Source organism: Mobula birostris, chromosome 1 (genome assembly GCF_030028105.1).
Source record: "Mobula birostris isolate sMobBir1 chromosome 1, sMobBir1.hap1, whole genome shotgun sequence".
Classification (NCBI taxonomy): domain Eukaryota; kingdom Metazoa; phylum Chordata; class Chondrichthyes; order Myliobatiformes; family Myliobatidae; genus Mobula; species Mobula birostris.
In genome coordinates, this window is record NC_092370.1 from 226,781,087 (window position 1) to 226,796,656 (window position 15,570).

The 15,570-nt window shown below is 43.5% G+C and overlaps 1 protein-coding gene across 2 annotated transcripts in view; it reads left to right on the forward strand.

Moving 5' to 3' along the window:
- The window catches only part of ttc7b (tetratricopeptide repeat domain 7B), a 470,264-nt gene that overhangs the window by 320,530 nt on the left and 134,164 nt on the right, over positions 1-15,570 (forward strand). For both annotated transcript variants that reach the window (XM_072272880.1, XM_072272891.1), the window contains exon 18: positions 1,483-1,623. In XM_072272880.1, the coding sequence (XP_072128981.1) occupies positions 1,483-1,623 (141 nt within the window). The remainder of the gene's footprint in view (positions 1-1,482; positions 1,624-15,570) is intronic.

The window sequence follows — 15,570 nt, forward strand, 5'->3', positions numbered from 1 at the left end:
CCAGCTCAGCAGGCTCACGCCGCCCTATTACACCCTCATGACCATTTAACCTACTAACCCATACGCCTTTGGAGTGTGGGAGGAAACCGGAGCACCTGAAGGAAACCCACGCAGTCATGGCGACAACATACAGTGGTGGGAATTGAGCCTGGGTTGCTGGCTCTGTAATAGCGTTATGCTAACGGCTATGCTTTAATAGTTGATATTCCTCATATATAATAGTATTTTATATCCTGGCCATAGAACTTAGAGTTTTATTTCAACCCTTTGCTTGTCTTCTGAATGTGGGTTTAAGAGTGCAGATGCTGAACAGGGAATTCTAACATGTCCATTCTCCAGCGGAAGATCATTGGCTGGTAAATTACAGACTGTGCTGGCTCAACCGCTACTCTGTGTCCTTCCCTTCCGTGCACTGGCAGCCCATCTGTAAGAGGGAAGGTAGAACGTGTATACACTCAAGAGAAAGGCAGGTGCAAGCAAGTAGGAGGAAGTCAAACCCAGCAAGGAAGAATGGCTTGTTAAGCGGAGGCCAACATGCGAGTTAGCAACCTTGTGCAATTTTTACACAGGCTTAGAACACTACAGCACAGAAATGGGTCCTTCATCCCATGTAGTCCGTGCTGAACTGTTAATCTTCCTAGTCCCATCAAGCCGTACCTGGACTATAGTTAGTGAAGTTTTAAATCTCTGATTTCCTGGTCTTGAGAGAGGTGGGAAGATAACAACAGAGCTCAGTACTAGCCATCTTTATTTATCACTTTAAAGGCAGGTAGACTGTGAACCAGTCTCTGCCCACCAAAATTAACATCCTGGCAGTGCTGTCGGCATTTACATGCAGCAGTATCCAAATGAATAATTAGCCAAAAATAAATCCAGTTAAGCCAGTGCACTTGTGGGCTTGCCTGCAGTTTATTTTCGTTGTGATTAAATCAAACGCTTCGGCTGAAGCTAAATCCTGAGTGGGTTTGATGCAGTCAGGAATCATCAATTAATTTCATTCTGGTACAGGAGGAATGAAGGGCAATCTGTTTATTTCTCATTGCCCTCAGCTGAAGAACCTGCAAGCTTTTTATTCCCATTCACAGGTTATTATTTTTTAATTTTAAATGCATATCCTATTAATATAAGTTAATTAATATTTTGTCAGACAGCTATTAAAAATTTAGGTCCAAAACCATTACGTTTCTTTCTAACTAAACAAGAATGTTCCATTTATATAGGGTAGACTGCAAACATTCCAGAGCACTTCAGAGAGAGATTACAGAGCAAAGTATAACAATATGAGAAGAGGTAGGTGTCAAGGCACATTAACCCTCCAAACCAGTCTACAGAGGGCAGGCTAGAACAGGTAGGTAAAGGGCTGCTTCAGTGTGTGGTTGTTGAGTCTGACAGTGTAAAGTACTGTGCCATCTCATTGTTGTGTCTGTTTTAAATGGTTGCCTTTCCTTGCCACTGATGGTCATCTTTCTTACACCCCCACAGGTTCAGTGCATGCCACGTCGATCGCAGCCTCAAGAGTGGAGCAAGCGTTGTCAGAGGTGGCTTCATCCTTGCAAAGCAGCATGCCCAAGCAGGGACCAATGCACCCCTGGATGACCCTGGCACAGATCTGGTTGCACGCAGGTTAATTTGCGGTGAATCTCCGCTGTTCTTTTGACTACTATTTCAAGTCGAGTTTATTGACATGTGCAAACCTACAGTGAGGTTCAGGTGCAATGTAAAACTTGCTTGCAATAGCATCATAGACACATAGATCCAGACAACACACAAAGCATGAATTACACAAGAAAGTGAAGAGAAAAAAGATTGTGCAAAACGGCATTAGTACAAAATAAAACAAGAGCAAATGTGATCCACAGTGTTTCATTGTTAAGGAAGGGTTAGGGCTGTGCAGGTTTGTTCAAGAACCTTGTGGTTGTATGACAGGTCAGTTCAAGAATCTGATGGTTATATTTAAGTCTATTCAAGAACCTGATGGTTTGTAGGCCAGGTCTGTTCAATAACGTAGTGGCTGCAGCACAGGTATGTTCTAGAGCCTGGTGGTTTTAGGTTGGGTTTGTTCAAGAACCTGACATTTGTAAGACAGGTCAGTTCAAGAACCTGATGGTTGTTTTCAGATGCTGAAGGTAAATATATGCGTAAAAATGTAGCATAATGCACACACACACAGATATACAGAGTAAGGAGGCATGCAGATTTTATGATTCTGATTTTCCATCATGCATTGGACAATACCTACTTGTATGTGTGTGGTGCTTTTTAAGTGCTTTGCAGAGGTGTGTCAAAGAAGGAATGGATTGGCTGGTCCTAAAGCTATAATCAAAGAGGTTGATTTTACAGAGAATGAAGAAAGAAAGAGCCAGAGGGGTTTAATAAAGGAAATAAAGATTGGGGATCTAAGATTCTGAAAGTATGCTTCCCGCTGCTGATGAAAGGGAGAGGAGGCTGGTGTGGAGAGCTGAGGAGTTGATATAAGGGGTATCGTAAAAACAAAGCAGTCTGTGAGGATAGAGGAGCAAGACAGAAATAGAACACAAAGGTACAACCTTAAGCTTTAAGTTTAAGCTTTAAGCTGTGGAAAGAATTGGAGGGTTCAAGTGAAGGGGAGCCAAGTGCCATCAGTGTGCATGAAAGTGGACCTTGTTTTGTGGATGATGCTACTCTAGAGGCCTCAGCTGTCTGTGAGGGGTTTGTACGTTCTCCCCGTGACTGCATGAGTTCCCTGCTGGTGCTCAGGCTTCCTCCCACATTCCAAAGATGTATGGGTTCGTAGATTAATTGGTCACATGGGTGTATTTGGGCGATGCGAGCTCTTTGGGCTGGAAGGGTCTGTTACCATGCTGTATCGCTAAATTAAAGAAAAATGAGAGATTGAGGTATGAGCCTCTACAGCTTTCTCCATCATTCATTAAAATCATGGCTGTTTAATTTCAACCCTTCCTACCTACCTGTTCCAATATATATTTATTCACTTAATCTTAGTCTGGGTAGTGGAGAATTCTGAAGATCCCCAACCCTTTGGTAGCTGAAGGGACGTACAGGAGCTGGGCCATAGAAGAGCAAGGAGGGAAGTCATAGTACAACTTTACAAAACTCCGATTAGCCCACAACTGGAGAATCATGTACAGTTATGGTTGCCACATTATAAGAAGGATGTAAATGGAATGGAGAGGGTGCAGGGGAGATCTGCCATGGTTGGAGCATTTCACTTGTAATGGAAATAGAATAGTTCAAGTTCAAGTTTATTGCCATCTGTCTGTACATATCTACAGTCAAATGAAACAACATTCCTCTGGACCACAGTGCACCCACCAAACGTTTATCACACACAGAACACAAAGCAAAATATTATCGTAAATAAGTTAATAAAATATAATTCAAAATGCATGTAGAGTGCAGTACAGATAAACAGTAAACAGCTCGAAGTTCTAGTGACAAGACCTCAGTGGTGGCAGGGTATTCATTAGTCACACAGCCTGATGCTTCTGTGCCCTGTACCTCATTCCCAACAATAGTGGGTCAAAGAGTCTGGGCAGCAGGGATTCTCAGCATTGCTTCTGGCTCTTCATCTACAATGCTGCTGGTAAATGTCACAAATGGAGCGGGGGGGAGGGAGACCATGGTGATCCTCTCAGCTGTTCTTACTGTCCTCTGTAGGGTCTTGTGGTCCGATGTTTTGCAGCTTCCGTACCACACAATGATTCAGCCGGGCAGGACCCTTTCAATGGTGGTCTTGAAGGAAGTTGATAGAATGAGGGCAGGGAGTCTTGCACGCCTCAGTCTCCTCAAAAAGCATAGATGCTGCTGTGCCTTCTTGACTCATGAGGAGATGTTCTTGGTCCAGGTTAGATCGTCCTTTATGTGCACACCAAGGAACTTTGTACTCTTCACTCCCTCCACAGCAGAGCCATGGATGTGCAATGGAGAGTGGTTGACCTGTGCCTTACTGAAATCCATAACCATCTTATCTACACTGAGACTCAGACTGTTGTTCTCAAAGCATTTGACAAGCCTCTTTACCTCCCCTCAGTTTGCCGACTCATCATTGTTGCTGATGAGGCCAACTACTGTTGTATTATCAGTGAACTTGATGATGTGGTTTGAGCTGGACCTGCAGTGCAGTCATGAGTCAGCAGCATGAACGGCAATGGGTGAGCACACAGCCCTGGGAAAACACCACTGCCCAGTGTGACAGATCCTGAGATGTTACTGCCAACTCCTGCTGACTTCTGTCTTTCCATTAAGAAGTCCAAGATTGGGTTACAGAGCAGGATGTTGAGTCCCAGCAAGGACAATTTATCCACCAGCCTCTGAGGGATGATTGTACTAAACTCCGAGCTGAAGTCAGTGACCAAAATTCTGGTGTGTTAGGCGTTGTTTTCTAGGTGGGACAGGACGGAGTGGAGGGCAGAGGCTGTGGCATTATCAGTGCACCAGTTTAAGCAGTAGGTGAATTAGAAAGTGTAGAAGTGTGGAACATGGGATTTTATACGCTTCGTTACCAGCCACTCTAAGCACTTCATGATTGTTGAAGTCAGTGCCTCTGGGCAGTAATCATTTAGGCCAGTTACCATCGCTCTCTTGGGCACTGGAATGATGATGGCTGCCTTGAAGCCTGCAGGGGCACTGGACTGTTTTAAAGAGACATTAAAGATGCCCTTTAAGATCTCTGTTAGCTGGGCCGTACAACCCCTCAGCACCTGATCAGGTATGTTGTGTGCCCCCACAGCTTTGCATGAGCTTACCCTGACTAGGATCCTCCTCACCTCGGCTGCAGTCAGACAGGGTGTCTGTTCCTTAGGGGGAGGAGGGGAAGGGCTATCCTCAATGTCACATCATTTATTGCGTCTAATCGTGCATAGAAGGCATTCAGCCTATCAGGAAGGTATGCCTCACAGTCATTGGCACATAGGGTAAACTTGTAATCTATTATGGTTTGTATCACTTTCCACTTGCGCTGTGTGTCCCCAGTGTCACAAAGGTGTCTGTGAACTTTCTGTAAGTACTCTCACTTTGCCTTCCTGATGGCACGAAAGAGCACAGCTCTTGCTGACTTAGAGTCATCCTCTCTCCTGATCTGAAGGCACTGTCCTGATCCCTAAGCAGTGCATGAATCCCTGCAGTCAGCCATGGTTTTTTTGTTTTCCATGGCAGTGAATTTTTTAGTCACAGTAGTGTTCTCAATGCACTTTCCTGTGTAGCCAGTCACTGATCGCACATATTCATCAACGTTGGCGTGATAGTTGTGGGTAGCCGCCTTCCTGAATATGCTGCAGTCCAGGTTTTCAAAACAGTCCTGATCGTCTTGTAAGATGGCTTGACTTGTTTAACCAGTGGTCGGTCTGTATGCCAAGATTAGAATAATGGGCATGTGGTACAACACAAGGGAAAACAACAATGCAGAATAAAGTGTTACACTTACAAAGTGTTGTTTAGGCACACAGTAATGCACAAGACCACGATGAAGTAGATTGTGAGATTAAGATTCCTTCTTATTGTACGAGGGGATCAACCAATAGTCCTACAACAGTCAGATAGAAGCTGTCTTTGAGGTTGGTGGTATGTGTTTTCAAGCTTTTGTATCTTCTGCCCAATGGGGGGGTGGGGGGGGGGGAGATGGCAGAATGTCTAGAGCGCTGGGATCTTTGATTATTTGATTATGTTGGAGGCAGCGAGAACTGTAGGCTGAGTCCATAAAGGGGTAGCTGGTTTCTGTCATGTACCAAGCTGTGTCCACAACCCTCCGCAGTTTCTTGTGGTCACGAGCAAAGCAGTTGCTATACCAAGCCATGATACATCCAAAAGGTACATTTATAAAAATTAGTGAGGATCACAGGGGCAATCCAGATTCCTTTAGCCTCTTAAGGAGAAAGAGATGACAGTGAGCTTTCTTAGCCATGTTGTCTACAGGACAGGCTATTAGTGATATCCACTCCTTGAAACTCTCCACCCTCTCAACCTCGGTGCCATTAATGTATGAAGGAGTGTGTGGACCACCCACATCAGTGCAAAAATTTACAAGAATGTTGCCAGGGCTTGAGGGCCCGAGTTATAGGGAGAAGTTGGGCAGGCTAGGACTTAGGTTCTTTGGGCATAGGGGACAGAAGGAATCAAAATCAGAATCAGGTTTAATATCACCGGCATATGTCATGAAATTTGTAGTTTTGTGGCAGCAGTACATTGTAGTACATAGTAATACAAACTATAAATTACAAGAAATACATATAAAAATAAATTAAATAAGTAATGCAAAAAGAGAGGGAAAAGTACTGAATTAGTGTTCATGGGTTCACTGTCCATTCAGAAATCTGATGGCAGAGGGGAAGAAGCTGTTCAGAAACATTCAGCACATGTCTTCAGGCTCCTATGCCTCCTCCATGATGGATAATAAATCCTGAGGAGCATAGATAGGCTGAATCCACAGTGTCTTTTTCCCAGGAAAAAGGAATCAAAGACTAAAGGTGTAAGGTGAAAAGGGAAAGACTTAAAGAGGACTTGAGGGGCAACTTCTTCCTGCAAAGGGTGGTGAGTGTAAGAGGCCAGTACTTTAACAACATTGACAAGACAAATGGACAAAAGAGAAATGAACCAAGCCCAGGCAAATGAGATTAGTTTAAACATGGGTAAGTTGAGCCAAAGAGCCTGTTTCCATACTGTATAGCTCTATTAATGTAAATAGAGTCAATGAATGCTTGTTAATTATATTTTATTTATTGATAATTATAGACTCCAGTCTTCAAGATTTGTTGATTGAAGTATTAAATTGTTTTGTTTCTATTTCAGCTGTATTCAGTTAATTTCTGAGTGATATTTGCATTATTCTGTTTGATTTGTTCATTGGTTTCTGATTAGGTCAATGTTAATTATCCATCCTCAGTTATCTTTGAGCAATCACAAGTCAATCACATTGTAGTGACCCACGAATAACCAATTCATTAGACTGGATGTGGAGAGCAAGTTGTTTTCTCTGACAGACCATGCTGAACCAAAGCTGAGTTTATTGTCAGACGCCCATTTCAGTTCTAGCCACCCCATTGTAAGAATAATTTTGAAGATCTGGAGAGGGTGCAGAAGAGGTTCACCAGGGTGCTGCTTGGATTAGAGGGTATGTGCTGTAAGGAGTTGAACAAACTTGGATTGTTTTCTCTGGAATGACAAAGGCTGAGGAAAGAAGTTTATAAGATTATGAGAGGCATAGAAGCTGGTATCAATTCCCAGGGTTCAAATATCTAATACCAGAGGGCATGCTTTTAAGATGGGGGGGGGGGCACGTGTAAGTTCAAAGGAAATGTATGGTACAGGTTTTTTTACACAGAGCAGTGGTGGAGGCAAATAAGATCAGGGCATTCAAGAGGCTCTTAGAAAAGCACATGAACGTGCAGGAAATGGAAGGATAGAGACATTGTGTAGGCAGAAGGGATTAGTTTTAGTTGAGCAGTTGATTACTAATATAATCAGTTCAGCACAGCAATGTAGTCCAAAGGGCCTGGTCCTGTACTGTACTGTTCTGTATTTTACATGAATGCATAGGTGCAATGAAAATCTCGCAGCAAGCATCACAGGCACATAGCATCAGATAAGCAACATTCACAAAACCTAATATTATGCTCAATTTCTACAAGAAAGAAGGAAGTCCATTGTGGCGCAAAGTGATCAAAGTGGTTATAGTGTTGCTAAGTTGTAGTGGTTAGGTTTGTGCTGGTTGGTTTAGGTAAGGAATCAGTTAACTTTCTTGCAGTAATTCCAAGCTTCATGGTCACTATTGCTGTTGCTAGCTTTCTATTCCAGAATTGAAAACAAGTAAAAAGCCACAGAGTTTAGAAATAGTTGTGATAGTATTTTGCCTGTTTTATTAACTGACAGCAAAAAGGGGTCTCTGAGAATTTCAGTCAATTAACAATAGTGAATCAAATGTGATTTTTATGTCAAATTGATACCTTGTTTCTTTGCTCAGGATGTTATTTTAACACCACTCTGAGCATCAATTATCCCCCAATCAACACCATTGAAATAGTTCAGCTCCAGACAGTTGTCTCATTGCATTTCATTGTCATATTTAGCTATGAAGACTACAGCAGACTACATTAGCTGTTTCAATATGCCCTTGGTTTTATGAGGTTTATAATCAGACTCAGATTTATTATTTCTGACATACATGATATGAAATTTGTTGTTTTGTGGCGGCAGAACAGTGCAAGGACATAAGTTAACTGTAAATTACAAAATTAAATAGTTTAAGAAACATGAATAGTTTGGTAGTGTTCATGGATTCCTGGACCATTCAGAAATCCGATGATGCAGGGGAAGAAGCTGTTTCTGAATCATTGAGTGTGGGTCTTCAGATTCCTGGACCTCTTCCCTGATGGTTGCATCAAGAAGAGGGTATGTACCCTTATGGTGAGGCTCCTTGATGATGGATGCCACTTCTTGATGCATTGCCTTTTAAAGATGTCCTCAGTGGTGGGGAGGGCTGTGCCCATCGAGTCTGCTCTGGCTTTCCACCATGGTTGATTTCAAGGGTTAAAAGGTTCATTTATTATCAAACTATGTATACAGTATAGAACTCTGAGAATTGTCTTTTATACTTCCAAACCATGGAGTATAAAAACCATCAAACTGAAAATATTTAAGCTTTAATGGTTAACAAAGTGGAATATTAATCACTTTCTTTTCCATTTTCTGTTACTACCTGTTTCTCAAGGTGGTGTATGGTAACATACTGCATACATACTTTGGTAATAAATGAACCTTTGAACTTTAAACTTCCGGTGGTAAAGACAGGCCTAACCTGTTCAGTGGGCTGCACATCTCCAGCTTACACCTTTTCACCCTGGGGAAAGGTGCAAGGGGAGTTATAAAGCTTTAAAAAACAAACCGTGCTGTTGAATTGGAGGACTGCTTGCACAACATTCCAGCAAGTGAAATAAGCAGCTTAGACATACAGAGGAGGTAAACACCTTCTGATCATGCACATACAGATGATTACCCTGCAACACTGACATCTTCCTGCTTGCCAAGGCTTCACTTTCTTGTATGTGCGAGTGTATGGAGGACGTTCTCATCAATGAACAGCATTTAAACTTTCTCCAAAAATAGTTCCTTCAACCATTTTCTGGATGCTTATTACTGTGAGTCATAACTCTGCACTTGAAATGCAGAATAAATCTGGAAGCAAAATAAGAGGAAATAAAACACCATTGGGTACATTAGGGGCATTTAAGAGACTCTTAGGTAGGTACAAGGGCAATAGGAAAATGGAGGGCTATGGAGAAGGGAAGGGTTAGATTGATCTTAGAGTTGGTTAAAAGGTCAGCACAACATTGTGGGCTGAAGGGCCTATACTGTGCTGTAATGTTCTATGTTGACTCCATTGACCAGCCCATCCCTGCTTGTAACCAACCAACAACAGCCCTCTGCCAACTCTATGCCCAATCACTTCTGGCTTCAAATGCCCGCCAGATATTGCCCCCACCGCCACATCTTTCCCCCTCCAACACCGCCCCACCCTCGTCATTTTCATCTCCTAATCCACATCACTTTCAGCTTGAGTTAGCAGCCTTGGGGAGAAGTCAGGGAGGAGAGTGCTGGATGAGCTCAGCGGGTCGAGCAGTTTCAATGGAAGGAAGTAAGCAGTTCAACATTCAAAATAAATTGATTATCAATGGACATGTATACCACCATTTACTACCCTGAGATTCATTCTCCTGCGGGCATTCACAGTAGAACATAGAAATATAATAGAATCGATAAAAAACTACACTCAAAGATAGACAAGCAACCAAAGTGCAAAAAGAGACAAACTGCAAATTCAAAGAAAGACAATAAATAAATAGATAGATAGATAATTAATTAATTAATATTGAGAACATGATTTGCAGAGTGCTTCAAAGTGAGTCCATAGGTTGTGGAATTATTTCAATATTGAGATGAGTGAAGATATCCCACTTTAGTTCAGAGGGTGATTGATGTTTTGAGCCGAGACCCTTCACGGGGGCTATAGAGGAGGCGGGGTGGGGTGGTAGAGACCAGGATCGAAAGCCTGAAGCAGTACCAGTAATGCCTTTCCTCTTCCTGTGATTGACTAGTTCTGGGGTTGACACTCAGAGGTGGGTGACATCCAGAAGGCAAATCCGAAGGTGAAGTCTGGAGGTAAAAGCCTGAAAATTGAGCCTGCAAGTCTGGGTCAGGATCTAGAGGTTGGAGGTCTGATGTCTGCCAATCGGAGAGTCCAGGGCTGAGGACTGGCGACCCAGGGGCAGCCTGTCTTGGGATTGGAAGCCTGTCTGTGTGTGTGAGGGGTTAGATGGGTGGGTGGGAAAGGGACTTTGTTGTTGACTGGTTTAGTTCTGCTGTTGTTGCTTGTGTAGTTCTGCTGAACAGAGTGGGAATGTTGGTGCCAAAATGTGTGGTGACACTTGCAGGCTGCCCCCAGCACATCCTTGGGTTGACTTGGGTATTAACGCAAATGACACCTTTCACTGTGTTTCGATGTGCGTGTGATAAAGACTTCTGAATCTGAAGTCAGTATCATCATGAAACAAGCAGCATATAGCCTGAATCTTTCTAGCTCCAAGCTGAAGATTAGTGTTGCATATGCAGAACCTTAAATGAGATGGGTAATCCTGCAGAGCAGCAGCAGTGAAGCGTGAAACTGTAAATGAAGAGCTGGGTGTCAGCAAGCGATCTTCTTCGGCAAAATGCTGGAGGACCTCAGCAAGTCAGACTGCATCTATGGGGGAGAATAAACAGTCAAAGCTTTGAGCCAAAACCCTTCATCAGGAACTTCTTAAGCAGTCCCTTGGGCTCAAGGATGACTTTCCTCCATTGGATTCTGAAATCAAAGTCAAAGTAAATTTATTATCAAAGTACATACATGCCACCATTTACACATTTGTACAACCTTGAGATTCATTTTCTTGCAGCATTTACAGGACAATAAAGAAATACAACAGAATTATGAAATACTATACATAAAGACTAATTATCAACCAGTGTGGAAAAGACCACTCTGTCAACTGAGAGTGACTGACCCTGACCTCTTCTTTTAAGACAAATTATGCAAATAAAATAAATAAATAAATAAATAATGCTGAAAACATGAATTTGAGAGCCTACAGGTTTTGAAATCAGTTCAGAGTTGAAATGAGTGAAGGGACCTAAAACTGCTGTACCTCCTGTTCAATGGTAGTAGTGAGAAGAGAGCATGGCTTGCATAGTTGGGGTCCTTGATAGTGGATGCTGCTTTCTTGTGGCAGTGCTCTTTGATGAGATTAGATAAAAAGGTAGTGCGATAAGCTTCATTTGTCACTTTGTAGATTGAAACATACAGTGAAATGTGTCAATTGCATCAATGACCAACGCAGTCCAAGGATGTGCTGGGGCAGCCTGCAAGTGTTGCCACACTTCCAGCACCAACATAGCATGCCCACAACTCACTAACCCTAACCTTTGGAATGTCTTTGGAATGTGGGGGGAAACCGGAGCACCCAGGGGAAACACATGTGGTCACAAGGAGAATCTACAAGCAACATAGGAATTGAACCCGGGTCACTGGCAGTGTAATAGCATTACTCCCAACTGCTAAGCTTTTGTGCTGCTCTTAACCAGCTCGTTGGGTTATTGACGAGGCCAGTGTTGTACAAAGTAGGCTAGGAGGATGGTGGTGCCCCTTTTTCTGATGTTTACTTTGGGCTTCTGTGCAGTGCTCCCAAATCATTAAACTGTGGTTCTCAGTGCCATCTCACATGCCCCTTTTGCAGGGTCAGTCACTCTCAGTTGACAGAGTCAAAGGTTCACAAAGCCATAGAGGCTGGTGCTGTACCCTGCATTTCTCTTGAGAGTTAATGTATGGTGAGGATAATGTCCTTTGTGGTCACCAAGTGGATGGAATTCATGTAGTTTGGGGGTAGCCCATCAGTGCACTGTAAGGAGACCTTCTCAATGAATTTCTCTTAATAAACAGTCCACAGATCCTGAGATCTGTATTGTCTCCTTATGTGAAGGTAGGAACAGATGAGGCCTTCTGTCATGTTCTTGGTATGATAGATGAGGTTGTAGAGTTAGATTAGAAATAAACTTAATTTTATTGTTGTTGACGCTAAAGAACAACTGTGGTTGTTCTTAACCTTGCATTGAAGCAGCATTTTGGACTTAGTAAGATCAGAAAAATCATGCTATTCATATTCATATTAATAATCCAGAATTTTGAATTCAAAAGACACTTTGGTTAATTTGCGGTGGAGACCAAGTTGATGTTGGAGACCAACGCACACAAAATGCTGGAGGAACAGCAGGTCAGGCAGCATATGTGGAAATGAATAAACGGTCAATGTTTTAGGTTGAGACTCTTTTCAGGACTGGAAAGGAAGGGGGAGGAAGAGGGGAGGGGAAAGAGGACCAGCTAGAAGGTGACAGGGTAAGCTAGGTAGGTAGGAAAGGGAAAGGGCTGGAGAGGAAAGAAGAGGAGAGGAGAGAAGGACAAGGGTCCCCAAGGAAAGGTGATAGGCAGGTGAGAAGAGAAAGTGGCCAGACTGGGGACCAAAGGAGGAGGGGAGGGGGAGATAATTTTATTTTTATATTTGGAAGGAACAATTGATATTCATGCCATCAGGTTGGAGGTTACCCAGACAGAATATAAAGTGTTGCACCTGCACTCTGAGGGAGGCCTCATTGTGGCACATTGTGGACCAACATGTCAGAATGCGAATGGGAGTTGGAATTAAAATGGTTGGCCACTAGGAAGTTCCGCTTTTGGGGTGTAGTTGCTCAATGAAGTGGTGCCCCAATTTATGACAGGTCTCACCAATGTGGAGGAGGCCGCATCAGGAGCACCGGACACTATAGACGACCCCAGTAGGTTCACAGGTGAATTGTTGCCTTAGCTGGAAGGACTGTTTGGGACCTTGAGGGGAGATGAGGGAGAGGTGAGTGGTCAGATGTCGCACTTCAGCCGCTTGCAGGGATAAGTGCCACGAGGGAGATTAGTAGGGAGGAAAGAATGAACAGGAGGATCACAGAGGGAGCAATTCCTGTAGAAAGTGAAGGGGGGAGGAAGTTAAAGGTATGTTTGGTGGTGCAATTCCTTTGGAGGTGGTGGAAATTGCACAGAATGATGTCAGACATGAAGGCTCATGGGGTGGTAGGTAAGGACAAGGAGAACTGTTACGGTGGCAGAAAGGTGGAGTGAACATAGATATCGAGGAAATGGTGGAGATGCGGGTCAGGGCAGCATCAGCGGTGGAGAAAGGAAAGCCCATTCTTTGAAGAAGGAGGACATTCTTGGAAACAAGCCTACATCCTGGGAACAGATATGGCAGAGACAAAGAAACTGAGAAAAGGGAATAGCATTTTTACAGGAGACAGGGGTCAACAGTTTGTCTCCAGAGACGGAGACAGAGAGATTGAGAAAGGGGAGGGAGGTGTCAGAAATGGACTGAGTGAATTTATGGGCAGGGTGCAAGTTAGAGGCAGATTTGGAAAGGATGGTCAATACTAAGGAAGGCAACAAGATATTAATAAATGCACCGTGGCAATGCTTGTTCTTGAAGCTTTGACACTGATCATTGTCAGAAATTCAATTTTGCCAAGACAAATTAGGTCATATATTTTAAAAACAACTTAGGGAGGGAGGAGCAATGATGATAAGAGCTAATAAGGGTAGAACAAATGCAAACTAAGCACTGGAATTCCTTTGTAGTTACATGGAATTGAGTGATAGTAAATTTATGCTTAACATGGTTTAGAGTGTGTTTGTACAATGTACAGTTCTAACAGTCATATTATAAAAATGGATATGGAAACACCAGAGAAATTTAGGAAAGAGTTGCAATGATTTTACCAGTAATGGGAGAAACTACTTAATCAGTAAAATATAACAGTGGAGAGGTGACTTACTACAGGATCTTAAAACCCTGGAAAGTTGTGGAATGGAGTACTTCAACTTGTGGAGAAGAGCTGGATCAACTATGCACATCATGACCTTTTACAGATGTGCAGTGAAGAGCATCTTGACATGCTGTATCAATGTGTGGTAAAGAAACTGCATTACAGTTAACACGAGGGTTCTCAACGGGTAGATAAATCTGCCCAATTCATCACCAGCACTACCCTAACCCCAAACCCCCCAATTCATCACCAGCACTACCCTAACCCCAACCCCCCAATTCATCACCAGCACTACCCTAACCCCAACCCCCCCCCCCCAACCCACCACCATCAAGGACATTCAGGTTCAGGAAAAACGCCAACAATATCATGAAGGCAAACATGAGGAAATCTGTAGGTGTTGGAATTTCAAGCAACACACAAAAAAGTTGCTGGTGAACACAGCAGGCCAGGCAGCATCTCTAAGAAGAGGTACAGTCGACGTTTCGGGCCGAGCCCCTTCGTCAAGCCTAACTGAAAGAAGAGCTAGTAAGAGATTTGAAAGTGGGAGGGGGAGGGGGAGATCCTTTTCTATACATTGACGAGACCCAGCGCCGACTGGGAGATCATTTCGCTGAACACCTACGCTCTGTCCGCCAGAGAAAGTAGGATCTCCCAGTGGCTACACATTTTAATTCCACGTCCCATTCCCATTCTGATATGTCTATCCACAGCCTCCTCTACTGTAAAGATGAAGCCACACTCAGGTTGGAGGAACAATACCTTATATTCCATCTGGGTAGCCTCCAACCTGATGGCATGAACATTGACTTCTCTAACTTCCGCTAGTGCCCCACCTCCCCCTCGTACCCCATCCGTTATTTATTTATATACACACATTTTTTTTCTCTCTCTCTCCTTTTTCTCCCTCTGTCCCTCTCACTATACCCCTTGCCCATCCTCTGGGCTTTCCTCCCCCCCCTTTTCTTCTCCCTGGGCCTTCTGTCCGATGATCCTCTCATATCCCTTTTGCCAATCACCTGTCCAGCTCTTGGCTCCATCCCTCCCCCTCCTGTCTTCTCCTATCATTTCGGATCTCCCCCCTCCCCCTCCCACTTTCAAATCTCTTACTAGCTCTTCCTTCAGTTAGTCCTGACGAAGGGTCTCGGCCCGAAACGTCGACTGTACCTCTTCCTAGAGATGCTGCCTGGCCTGCTGCGTTCACCAGCAACTTTGATGAATATCATGAAGGATCCCACCCACCCTGCTTATGGACTGTTTGTCCCACTCCTATCACTGCACCCCTCATCACCACATACACATCACCTAGCATCACTTTAAATACATACAATCAGTCTGTGTATATCACAGCTGTGATATTCGTACATTGTATTTTATTGGATTGCTTGAATATTTACACTCAATGGCCATTTGATAAGAGGTACTTAGTAAAGTGGCCACTGAGAATATTTCTGTACATTTGTGGTCTTCTGCTTCTACTTGGTGCTGCACAAGCACTGCCGGACGGCTGTTATAACGCGCAGTCGGTGTGAACGACGTGGGAGTTAAATTGTAAAGTAAGCTTTTTTGACGAGATCCCCTAAATCGATTTGATTGAGTCTATCTTTAAAAATATTAATGTCAGAAATACTGCACAGGTCTGGTGGTACTGCTTCCGCTGCTGTAGCCCGTCCACTTCAAGGTTTG